The sequence below is a fragment of the Arachis ipaensis genome, chromosome B9 (assembly GCF_059453495.1).
Source record: "Arachis ipaensis isolate K30076 ecotype BB chromosome B9, ASM5945349v1, whole genome shotgun sequence".
Taxonomy (NCBI): domain Eukaryota; kingdom Viridiplantae; phylum Streptophyta; class Magnoliopsida; order Fabales; family Fabaceae; genus Arachis; species Arachis ipaensis.
The window spans coordinates 4,058,186-4,072,175 of NC_142444.1; the positions used below are offsets into that span (position 1 = coordinate 4,058,186).

The window sequence follows — 13,990 nt, forward strand, 5'->3', positions numbered from 1 at the left end:
ATTGCATTGTGATATGAGGCAATAAGAATAATTTGTTTTGGAAAATCAGTCTTATAGCAGAAAATGTTTCAGATTAACACACCATTGCTTTAGAATTCTTCCCGAAGACAAACTATATATATATATACATATATATAAGAATTCGTTATTTGATGCTTTGGCCAAAGAAAAGCATTGACAATAAATTGGATAATAGCCCATCATCCAATTTAAAATCTACTGTCATATTAAGAAAAATTAAAATCGTTCATGCCAAACAAAAAACTGAGGGAGAAGCAAAAGAATTCTATACATGTTCCTTTCCGTGCGTATTTTAAACAAATGAGGTAAAAGATCCAGCAATTCATATGCATGATTATTGAATACTCACCTGGCCAACACAGAACTTACAATGAGTTTCATTTCATATCCTTAAAATTGAAAATCAGATACAATATATTTTTTCTTGTTTTGGGGGTTCTGTAATTTGAAAGAGCACTACAAATAAAGATAAACTACATCACAAAATATTGAAACCATGATAATGCAAATACACAACAAAAAGAAAAAAGAATCAATAAGCAGTGTATAAACTAAGAATACAATAAATACATACAATGATTACTAGATATCTAAATCAGGAACATGTGCTATCTTGTGCCAATCCTCCCCTGTTCCTTGCTTACACCGCTCTTTCAACATTGGGCAGCCACGAATACTCAAAGATTGAAGTGAAGTTAAGTGCCGGACACCATGAGGCAAGGATCCCAAACTCTTACAGTAATGAATTGACAGTTTTCGAAGTGAAGATAAGCCTTCCAAACCCTGTTCTGGTAAACACTCCAGCTTACCACATTTACTGATGGTTAGATCAGACAAAGCAGTGAGTTTTGTGATGTCAGATGGCAGTTCCTTCAATTCACTGAAATATTTTATTTCCAGAGTTGCAAGAGAGGTCATGTTGTTCAGCATTCCTTCTGGGAAGCACGACACTTCATCATTTAGATTAAGATATAGTTCATTAAGACTGTTGAGATTAGAGATTGACTTCAGTTGCTCATTGCTACATTCCATAACATCGAGTATTTTAACATGTGGAAGACACGGCAATTGCAGTTTAGGGCATTTACAGATATACAGTTTAGAAAGAGAGGGGAACATGTGTGTTGTTTCCCGTTTCATCAACCTCTCCACGTTTGGCAAGTAGGACAAACCCAATTCCTCCAAAGATGGGAATGGCATTGCTTCAACACCATCATAACTTTCATCTTCCTCAATGTACTGCAGTTCATCCATGCATCTTACCAGAAGCTCCTTCAGAAATGGAAGTTTTCCCACTGGAGGAAGATGCCCGCACTTTCCACAATCCATAAGTCGAAGAGAAACTAAATTGTGGGTAGCAGAATTGTTTTGCATCCAAGTTGGCCATTGTAATCCCTCATACTCACTTATCGTCAACAGCTTGAGTGTGGAGTGAGGTTGAAGCGCTTCAAGTACTTCTTCTTCTCCGACAACCGACTTCGTCTTATTAATGCTGAACCATGACAAGCTCAATTCTGTGAGGTCTCGTTTACCCTTCAAATTGGCATCTTCAGCTTCAGATACACTGCTGACATTTCCCAGGCCTTTGATGCTTAGCTTTCCTCCCAGATTCAAATGACGTAATTCTGCCAAACTATACCCTTTCTCTGATTTCACAATGTATGCACTTAGCATTCTCAATTCACACAGTTTGTGAATGTTTGGACACATTTCAGATAGTGACTCACAATGATCAATGATAAGATGTCGGAGATTTTGCATCCTCGTCAAGTGTTTCGGTAGACAGCGAAGCCTCCACAATTGTCTTAGTTTCAAGATTTCCAATCTACCCAAATTGCAAATACTAGCAGGCAAGCACTTTATATTCAAATCACTAAGTTCCAAATACCTCAAGCAAGTTAAACTCCCAAAAGATGGTATCTTTCTACCATATATGCACAAAACCCGAAGAGAATTATTTGTTCGAATCAATCTAGAACTGAAAGGAAATCCATATGAATTCAATTGATACAATGTCCGCAAGGATTCAGCTTTCTCAACGGATCTCTTCTTGAATTGCCTTTTATCAATGTCGTGAAAAACAATATGATGGGGGTTTCTTGAAGAATCATTAAGGTTTTGTTTCTCCAAGCATATACACTCTTGCTCTGAAATTGATTGAGCAAGATCATGGACTAAATCATGCATCTTGAAATAAATCTTGCCAGAAAAGTCATCAACCCTGACATCTTGGAAGAATGACTTTCCATATAATTCATTCCAAACCATGTTGCCAACATCCTCCACCTCCAAGTTTGGCCGGGATGAAATAAATCCATTACCCATCCAAAGATAAATCAATTCTTGCTTCACCATTTCCATATCTTTTGGAAATATGGCACAGAAAGCAAAACACTGCTTTAGAGTTGGCGCTAAACAAGAGTAGCTTAATCTCAAGACACGCATAATATCATTCTCATCTGGTAAACTCCAAATCTCACTTTTCTGAACTTCAACCCATTCCTTTTCCGTGCTTCTGGATTGCATCAAACCTCCTAATGCCAGTGCTGCAAGAGGTGATCCTCCACATTTCCTGACTATCTCCTTCCCTATTGCTACAAGCTCTGCACGCTCTTCTCTGTCAGCTCCAAATGCGCGCAGTTTAAACAAGGACCAACAATCATCATCGGATAGACGGTCCAAATAATGAGCTTGGCATGTTCCCATAATTGTTGCAACATGCTTATCACGAGTGGATACTAAAATGGAGGAGCCTTTAGATCCACAAGACAACACGGATCTTAATTTATCCCATTTGTCTTGGGTTAATCCCAATTCCATTTCTTGGCTTCTTTTCCATACATCATCCAAAACCAGTAAATACTTTTTACTTTGTAGCAATTCTTTCACTTTTTTCTCCATTACATCTAAAGCCATACCCTCAGACTTAACATTTGTGATAGCTTCTACAATGGAACACAAAATACTCTTGACAGTGAAATTCTCAGAAACACACACCCAAATCTTCAAATCAAAATTGTTACCTACTTCTGGATCGTTGTAGACCAGCTGAACAAGTGTTGTTTTCCCGAGACCACCAAAGCCAACAATGGGATAGACGGAAAGGAACTCGGAGCTTCGTGATGGGCTAAGAAGAAACTCCACAACTCTCCCTTTATCTTCATCTCGTCCGTACACTTGAGGAACGGCGATAGTTGAGCTAGTTTGGCGCCATTCAACTACTTCACTTGGCCTCTCCCTCACACCTTGTCTAAGATCAAAGTTGGTCCTAGCTTGAGCAATTCGATCCAACCTCCCTATTATCTCATTCAACTTCTGTCCAAGTTCACGACGATGCATCACCTTCTTTGGGTTCAAAGAAGTTAAGCACCCAAGTTGAGAGGATTGAGTAGGCAACTGATCAAGGATATCATCCAGCACATACATTGCATCTTTAAGCTGCTGCAGCCACACCTTCAGAGGACGATTAGACCATTGTTTCTGCTCGGCATCATCAAGAACAGCTTTGATGAGTTCTAAAGTGCGTGACAGCTCTTCAGCCTTTTCCTTGATTCCAAAAAAGGCTGCAAATTCACTCTGGACCAAAGGGATCAAGTTATCCAGCACAATTCCAAGCAAGGCCTCCGCCATTTTCAGAAATACAACAAATGAAGGGGGAAAAAGAAAGAAAGAAAGGAAGACAAAGATCAGAGATTGGTTGTGCAAGTAATGAAAAGTGCCTCAAAAGTCAAAATGCATTCTTAGTAACTCGTTAGTCCATATAAAATACTAAAATGTGTTGGGATAACATGAAATGAATGCCCATTTATCAATTGGGCGGTTAATAATCTTTCCCATGCAAAGATTTATTTTCAAGGAAGAAATTTGAAGACCAACCTTTAATGAAGGTTGATTTTGTACTACTATAAATAAGGCATCATAGCCTTTACGTACAACACACAACAAGAAATAAAAATACTCTCTCTTTTCTTTCTTACACAGAAGCAAGAAATCTATTCCCTCTTTATGCTACAATCAAATACTATTCTCCTTATATTTCTACTACAATTCTTTCTCCTATTTTATTTTATAAGTATTTTAAATTCTATTTTCTATTACTCTTTACATATAATATTAATAGCAATATTAACCATCTTTATTATATTGAAATTGCAACAATAAACAGATGCGATTCTCTCTCTCTTTATTTTTAATACTTCTTTCTATCTTTGTATATATATACACATTACAACATATAATATTATTATATATATAAATTATTATTGGGCTAATTATTTTAATACTAGAGTCTTCTATTTGTACATCTCTATTATATATATCTTTTATTTCACAACACGTTATCAGCACGAGACTCTGATCAAATCTTTAGGAAGACTCAGGTAACAAATTTTCATTATGTCGAAACTCTCTCATCTTGAATTCAATGCTCTCGATATATCTGGAAACAATTATTTATCATGGATACTAGATGCTGAAATCCATCTTGATTCAATGGATCTTGGAGATACCATTAAGGCTGAAAATAATGCATCCCAGAAGGATAAAGCTAAAGCCATGATTTTTCTCCGTCGTCATCTTGACGAAGGATTGAAAAATGAGTATCTTACATTAAAAGATCCTGCAGATCTTTGGAAAGACCTTGAAGAAAGGTATAATCATCAGAAAACGGTGATACTTCCTCAGGCCCGATATGAATGGACGCATTTGCGTTTACAAGATTTTAAATCTATAAATGAATATAATTCTGCAATGTTTCGAATCACCTCACGAATGAAATTGTGTGGGGAAAAAATAACTGATCATGATATGTTGGAGAAAACTTTCTCAACCTTCCATGCCTCGAATGTGCTCCTGCAGCAGCAGTATCGAGAGAAAGGGTTTAAGAAATATTCTGAGTTAATTTCTTGCCTTCTTGTTGCCGAACGCAACAATGAGTTGTTATTGAAAAATCATGAAGCGCGTCCAGCTGGCGCCGCCCCATTTCCTGAAGTAAATGCGGCAAATCATTACCCCAGAAGAGGTAAATGGCAAGCTTTTAATAACAAGAAAAATTATGGAAGGAAAAAGAATTATGTTCAAAAGAGAGGATCTCACCAGAAGTGGGACAAAGAAAAGAATATCGGGCAGAATAAATCAACCGAGGAGAAGTGTTTCCGCTGTGGTGGAAAGGGCCATTGGTCTCGTACCTGTCGTACCCCAAGGCACCTAGTCGATCTTTACCAGGCATCTTTGAAAAAGAACGACAAAGGAAAGGAAGCAAATTTTGTTTCAAATGATGCTGAGAACTCCACCACTCATTATGATGTATCTGATTTCTTTGAGGATCCTGAAGGAAATATTGGTCATTTGATCAATGATGGAATAGTTTAATCTATGGGATTGTGAAGTATATAAATAATGTAAAGAACTTATTGTTAAGTTTTATTTTCTATGTATTTAAGTTTCAAATGTGATGTACATAAATAATGAAATATTAATATTTATGAATTTTGAAATTATTAATTGTGTCAAATTTTAAAATAAAATTTCAGTATATGACATTATTTTATGTACAGTGTTTCTTAGAAAAATAATTCTGATCAAGTATTCAATTTAACTGTGCATACTACTCATTTAATTATTATTTGTTTTTGAAGAATGGCAAGGATATGTAATGAAGATGTATGACTTGCGGATAGTGCAAGTTCACACACTATTCTCAAAAGTGATATATATTTTACCCATCTTGTGCCAAAAGAGGAATATGTTAACACTATTATTGGCTCAGGCAATGTGATAGAAGGCTCCGAAAGAGCTATAATTTTGTTTCCTGGAGGAACAAAATTTATAATAAATAATGCACTATTATCTACCAAGTCTCTGAGAAACTTGTTGAGTTTCAAAGATATTCACCGAAATGGATATCATGTTGAGACGATGAATGAGGGAAATCATGAGTATTTATGTATAACAACTCATGATTCAAATAAGAAAGTTATATTAGAAAAATTACCCTCACTTTCATCTGGGTTGTATTATACCAATATTAGTGCAATTGAATCACATGCCACTGTAAACCAGAAGTTTACTAACTCAAATGAGTTCATAACTTGGCACGACCGATTGGGTCATCCGGGAACAACCATGATGAGAAGAATTATTGAAAACTCTCATGGACATTCACTAAAGAACCAGAAGATTCTTAAATCTAGTGAATTTTGTTGTGCTGCATGTTCTCAAGGGAAATTAATTTTAAGGCCATCACCAGTAAAGATTGGATTTGAGTCCCCTGAATTCCTAGAAAGGATTCAAGGTGATATATGTGGACCTATTCATCCACCATGTGGATCCTTTAGATATTTTATGGTCCTGATAGACGCATCTTCGAGATGGTCACATGTGTGCTTATTATCTTCTCGCAACCTGGCGTTTGCGAGATTACTGGCTCAAATTATTCGATTAAAAGCACAATTTCCAGAAAATCCAATTAAAGCAATTCGTCTTGATAATGCTGGTGAATTTACTTCCCAAGCTTTTGATGCTTATTGTATGGCTAATGGAATAAGTGTTGAACATCCAGTAGCTTATGTTCACACACAAAATGGGTTAGCAGAATCACTTATTAAGCGCCTCCAATTAATTGCTAGACCCTTGCTTATGAGAACAAATCTCCCAACCTCGGTTTGGGGGCATGCTATTTTACATGCCGCAGCACTTATTCGTTTGAGGCCAACGAGTTATCATCAATTCTCTCCTATACAATTAGCTTTTGGCCAGCAGCCAAATGTTTCCCATTTAAGAATATTTGGGTGTGCGATATATGTTCCCATTGCACCACCTAATCGCACCAAAATGGGACCTCAAAGAAAATTGGGGATATATGTTGGATATGATTCTCCCTCTATAGTGAGGTATCTTGAGATACAAACTGGTGATGTGTTTAAAGCCCGGTTTGCGGATTGTCATTTTGATGAATCAAAATTTCCAACATTAGGGGGAGAGAATAAGCTTCCTGAAAAGGAACTTAATTGGAATGCATCATCATTGATGCATTTAGATCCTCGATCAGGGCAATGTGAACTGGAAGTTCAAAAGATTATACATTTGCAAAGAATAGCAAATGAATTGCCTGATGCATTTTCCGATACAAAGAGGATAACCAAGTCGTATATACCAGCGGAAAATGCCCCAATTCGAATTGATGTCCCAGTAGGACAAGTAGCCACTGAAGCAAATTCACGCCAGAAGCGTGGCAGGGCGGAAAATGCCCCAATTCGAATTGATGTCCCAGTTGGACAAACTGCCACTGAAGCAAATACACGCCAGAAGCGTGGCAGGCCTGTCGGTTCCAAAGACAAAAATCCTCGAAAGAGAAAAGAGGTAAATATGATTCCTGTTGAAAAAGACATAGTAGAGACACCCGCAGTTGTCCAAAATTCTGATATAACGCCAGAAGACGTTCAGGTACCTGAAAATTGTGAAAATGACGAGATCTCGATAAATTATGTCTTTACAGGAGAGAAATGGGACCGAAATAAGACAATTGTCAATGAAATATTTGCATATAATGTGGCATTAGATATCATGCATGAAAGTAAGGATCTTGAGCCAAGATCAGTTGAAGAATGTCGACAAAGAAATGATTGGCCAAAATGGGAAGCAGCCATGAAGGCTGAATTAGACTCACTTGCAAAACGTGAAGTCTTTGGACCTGTAGTCCGTACACCTGAAGATGTAAAACCTGTTGGATATAAGTGGGTATTTGTGAGAAAACGAAATGAGAAAAATGAAGTTGTGCGCTATAAAGCCCGACTTGTGGCACAAGGTTTTTCACAAAGGCCCGGTATAGATTATGAAGAAACGTATTCCCCTGTAGTGGATGCGATAACATTGCGTTATTTGGTCAGTTTATCTGCATATCATAAACTGCATATGCATTTAATGGATGTGGTAACAGCCTATTTATACGGCTCATTAGATCGTGATATCTATATGAAAGTCCCTGAAGGACTAAAGATATCTAAACCATCCAATGAATATTCGCAAGGGTTATACTCAGTCAAATTGCAAAGATCTTTATATGGTCTAAAGCAATCTGGACGAATGTGGTATAATCGTCTTACTGAGTATCTGGCCAAAAACGGATTCAAGAATGATGATATCTGCCCGTGTGTTTTCATAAAGAAATCTGCATCCGGATTCATTATAATTGCTGTGTACGTTGATGATTTAAATATCATTGGGACTCCTGAAGAGATTCCAACAATTATAAAAATTCTAAAAGAAGAGTTTGAGATGAAAGATCTTGGAAGAACTAAATTTTGTCTCGGCCTGCAGATCGAGCATATAAAAAGTGGGATCTTTATTCATCAAACAACATACACAGAAAAGATCTTGAAAAGATTTTATATGGATAAGTCACATCCATTAAGTACCCCAATGATTGTAAGATCTTTAGATGTGAAAAAGGATCAATTCCGTCCTAAAGAAGAAAATGAAGATATCCTTGGTCCTGAAGTACCATATCTTAGTGCCATTGGAGCACTAATGTATCTTGCTAATAATACGCGACCCGATATATCATTCGCGGTGAATTTACTAGCAAGGTATAGTTCCTCTCCAACCAAAAGACATTGGAGTGGAATCAAGCAAATTTTTCGATATCTTCATGGGACGGTTGATATGGGATTATTTTATCCCTATGGATCCAAGTCACAACTAGTTGGCTATGCAGATGCCGGATACCTGTCTGATCCACATAAAGGGAGGTCTCAAACAGGATACCTGTTCACATATGGTGGTACAGCTATCTCATGGAGGTCCACGAAACAAACGATTGCAGCAACCTCCTCTAATCATGCTGAAATACTGGCGATTCATGAAGCTAGTCGCGAGTGTTTTTGGCTGAGGAGTTTGATTCAATATATTATGTCATCATGTGGACTGATTGATCATAAGATAGCTCCAACTGTCCTGTTTGAAGATAATACAGCATGCATTGCTCAACTTAAGGGTGGATACATCAAAGGTGATAGAACAAAGCATATTTCTCCCAAATTCTTCTTCACTCATGACCTTCAAAATCAAGGGACAATTGATGTCCAACAGATCCGTTCAAGTGACAATCTGGCAGATTTATTCACAAAGTCACTCCCGAAATCCTCCTTTGAAAGATTGGTACATGAGATTGGAATGCGCCGATTTCGAGACATTAAATGATGTCGGCAAGAGGGGGAGACTGTACTCTTTTTCCCTTGGTCAGGTTTTTTCCCATTGGGTTTTTCTTGACAAGGTTTTTAATGAGGCAGTCCCCATCACTAAAGGATATTGTACTCTTTTTCCTTCACTAAGGTTTTTTCCCATTGGGTTTTCTTTAGTAAGGTTTTAACGAGGCATAATCCTTAATGGGCATTCAAGGGGGAGTGTTGGGATAAACATGAAATGAATGCCCATTTATCAATTGGGCGGTTAATAATCTTTCCCATGCAAAGATTTATTTTCAAGGAAGAAATTTGAAGACCAACCTTTAATGAAGGTTGATTTTGTACTACTATAAATAAGGCATCATAGCCTTTACGTACAACACACAACAAGAAATAAAAATACTCTCTCTTTTCTTTCTTACACAGAAGCAAGAAATCTATTCCCTCTTTATGCTACAATCAAATACTATTCTCCTTATATTTCTACTACAATTCTTTCTCCTATTTTATTTTATAAGTATTTTAAATTCTATTTTCTATTACTCTTTACATATAATATTAATAGCAATATTAACCATCTTTATTATATTGAAATTGCAACAATAAACAGATGCGATTCTCTCTCTCTTTATTTTTAATACTTCTTTCTATCTTTGTATATATATACACATTACAACATATAATATTATTATATATATAAATTATTATTGGGCTAATTATTTTAATACTAGAGTCTTCTATTTGTACATCTCTATTATATATATCTTTTATTTCACAACAAAATGAACTCTCTCTTTCAGTTTTTTGTCCTTTTTTAGTCACGTGCCGAGTCACATGCCACGTGATGCCTTTACCAACCTATGCAATTTTCCACAGGAAGTAGTAAATAGTTATTTGAGAAATGCAGACCAACAATTTTTGTGATTTGTAGCCATCAAATAATTATTAATGATGATTTTAATGGTGTGAGATTAGTGTGAGATTTTATTCAATAACTCACTTTTTTTTGCTAGTTACATACTGGCCAGAATTTAATAAAGTTACAAGTCCCTAAACTTTTTCTAATTATTAAATTATTAATTCCAAGATTAATTCACTAAAAATTATTAATTTGAAGATTAGTCTGTCTCTCTATCTACTTATCTATTTTTATTATATAAAAATTTATGCCAAAACTTTTTTATATTAGATTTAAGTTATATTTATTCTCCTAGTGATACCACCTCATCAATTTTACTTACTTAATAAAATCTAAAAATTAATCAATTAAATTTTAATAAAATATTTAAAAAAATTAAAAATTAAAAACATAACTCTCATCATTAATTAATTTATTTCATATTATTATTTCATAGAAATATAAAACATTAATTAAATATAATAAATATCTATATTAAAAATATCATAATAATAATATTATCATAATAAATTTAAAATTACAAAATATTCAAATTCTATACTATTTTGACATACTTATATATCATACATAAAATTCTTACCACTATTATTTTATTTCATAATTCATAATATTAATAAAGAGAAACTTATCTACTTAGAAATAATTTTATTAAATAATTAGGTACAAAATAAAAATATTTATTATATTTTTAAAATAAATTTATGAAAAATATTTTTATAATTTTATTATTTATACTTTTTTTATTATTTTGTAATATTTTACATATAATTATATTTTAAAATTTTATAGTTATGTTTATTTCAATATGCTATGTAAATCAAAGAATCAATTTTAATTATTTTTAAATACTCTTTTAAATTTGTATCATTTGAGACATTGTGGATAAAATGGGTTAAACAAATATTAACATATATTTTTATTTTATGCTATTCAAATGATTTTTATCAAAAATAATTTATTCAATATATATATATATATATATATATATATATATATATATATAAAATAAGTGTTCTAAAAAAAATTATTCTTATTATTATAGATATCATTAAAATACTGAATGCATTACGAGAAAAAAATAAGTAAATATAAAAAAATTATAAAAATAATTTTTTTTTGCTACAATATCAAAAATTATTACAAATTCAAATTATAAAAAATACTATCAAATTATACATATCATAAAAATTTCATTTATAAATTACTAACTTAATAATTATTACAGATTCAAAATTAAATTAAAGATTTCATATCTAAGTGTTACAATTTTTATGCTTTTTGATAGAAAAGCAAAAAAATTATATATTAGGCACAACTACCTTAAATCTAATTACACTCCAAAACAGTAATAACACTAAAGCATAATCTCAATTAAAATTTTATACAACTTTACACTTATATCAATTAAAAATTTATATAACATTACACTTATATTTGAAGTCAAAATAAATAATTTTAACTTTAAAAAAAGCTCACATTAATACTTTATTACCAAGATATTTATCCCAACAAAAAATACTAAAATTCAACCACTGTTACAACAAATAAAACAGATAATATTACAAAAATATTATTTATTTAAAACATCATTTATATTTTTTATTAATTATAGAAATCAACTTCACCATAACTAATATCATAAAATCTAGATGATATAGCAATCAAGAGATTAACTAAAAAAAATTTCAAGACACATCTTTAAATAAAAAATATCTGTACAAAGATGGAACAAAAGAGATGACAGAAAAAAAGAATACGTTTTCACAAAAACATATGACCAAACAAATAATTTTAATAATAACTAAAAATAAAAAAAAAGTACCAACACCACATAAAAATATTAAATCTATCCATTAAAATCAATATAAAAATAAAAACAACAAATAAAAATTATTTATTAGTGGAAAATTATTTATTTTAATTTTTTTTATATTAATCTATCTCTTTATCTCGTTTAAAACTTTTTAATCATTTCTTTTTCTCTTTATCATCTCAACATATTATTGTAGATATAATTCTATTATAAAACTAAATAGATATGTCTCTCAATTTCAGTGTTATTTCTTTTAATGATTTTTATAATATTGGTAATAAGACAATTTTTGCAATTAAAATCTCTTTTTAATAATATCAAATGTCTTTTTAATTATTTAATTTATATTTTTGAGTAAAAATTCAATTTGGCTTTTATTTATTTTTATGAAGAATAAGACGCCCCTTATTCAAAAAAAAAAATAGATATTTTAATTTTTAACTTTTTTATTTAGAATAATACGACTTTTAATTTCTATTAAAAAATTCGTTAAATAAAAATAAAAATTAATTTTGTAAAAATTTTATTTATAATTTATGGTGGTTTAAATTCACAATATTTTCTTTAACAATATAATTATGATTATTACTACTACCACTTTTTTTATCCTCATCATTATTATTTCTACCTCTAATATTTTTATTATGTAACCATATTTTATCACCATTGTTATCTCTTTTATTGTCATCATCACCAATATAAATATTATCAACAGTAATGTTATCTTATTTCATTTATTGTTCGATACTATTTTTCTTTAAAAAGGTCTTTGTACTGCAATTATTTTTTTCAGTAACATCATTTTTAGCAATGATTTTTCTTCAATTAACCACTACAAGTAAAAAAATTTTTAAAAAATAAATTTATTAATAGTTTATGTGAACAGTGACGGACCCAAAAAAATTTATATCGGGGAACAAAAATAATATACATTACTATTAAAAATATATTAATCAAAATTTAAAAAAAAATAAAAGTGCATATTAATTATTCGAATACAAAAAAAATTACATATAATAAAATAGAACGGAAGATATTTTTTGAAATATTTTTCTATTACTATTTCTAAAAATAAAAAAATATATATTCTAAATTAGTAAATTGATCAATTGACTTTAGAAATTTATATGCAACATAATTACATATAATAAAATAGAACGAAAGATAAACAAATAAATAATAAAGATCACTAAATTGAGAATAAAATAAAATATATATATTCATGAAGAAAATAAAAAATTAGATTAATACTTAAACTATAATTGTTTGAATTAAAATTTGTAATTGAAAGTATCAAAAATAGAAACAATGAAATTGAAAGATACATAGAGTCATAGAGAGTTATATAAAGAAAATAGAGAATTTAAAATTTACATTTCAATGAAGAGAAAATGACCACTAAAAAAGAAATAAAAAAAAAGGTTGAAAATATGAAACTAAGAAGATGATTTAAGAGAATAAAAAAGTGGTGATGGTTGAAAATATGAAACTAATAGTCAAAATGATAAAAAGATAAAGTGGATTTAAGACTTTAAATAATTGAACCAATTTTATTTATAATTGGGTCATTTAAAATTTAAAATGGGAACACATATATATATATATATATATATAAATAAAACTAATTATAAATTATAAATAGGTCCGTCTCTGTATGTGAGTTTAAAACCCCTATAAATTATAAATAAAATTTTAATAAAACTAATTTTCGTTACTATTTAATGGAATTTTTAAAAGAAAAATCACAATGTTCTAAAATAAAAAAATTGAAGATCAAAGTGTCATCTTTTTTAGACAAAAAATTATGTTATTCTTTGTAAAAATAGACAAAAATCTAATTGAATATTTAATCTATATTTTTAAATAATTTTCACAATAATTAATAAGATATTTTTGTAATTAAAGTTCTTTCTTAATAATATTAAATATCTTTTTAATTATTCAACTCATATTTTCTAAAATATAACTTTTAAAGTCTGAAATAATGGTGACAACAAATATTAATGAATATTGGTATTTCAAAAGCCAGAGTAAAAGAGATGAATTATAACTTAT

The 13,990-nt window shown here is 31.2% G+C and overlaps 1 protein-coding gene across 1 annotated transcript; it reads right to left on the minus strand.

Annotated features, from left to right (window-relative positions):
- Positions 1-376: 376 nt before the first annotated feature.
- LOC107618136 (putative disease resistance protein RGA4) lies at positions 377-3,734 on the minus strand. Its single transcript, XM_016320092.3, has one exon. It carries the CDS (start codon positions 3,649-3,651, stop codon positions 604-606), a length of 3,048 nt encoding a protein of 1,015 aa, XP_016175578.1. The 5' UTR covers positions 3,652-3,734; the 3' UTR covers positions 377-603.
- Positions 3,735-13,990: the final 10,256 nt, after the last annotated feature.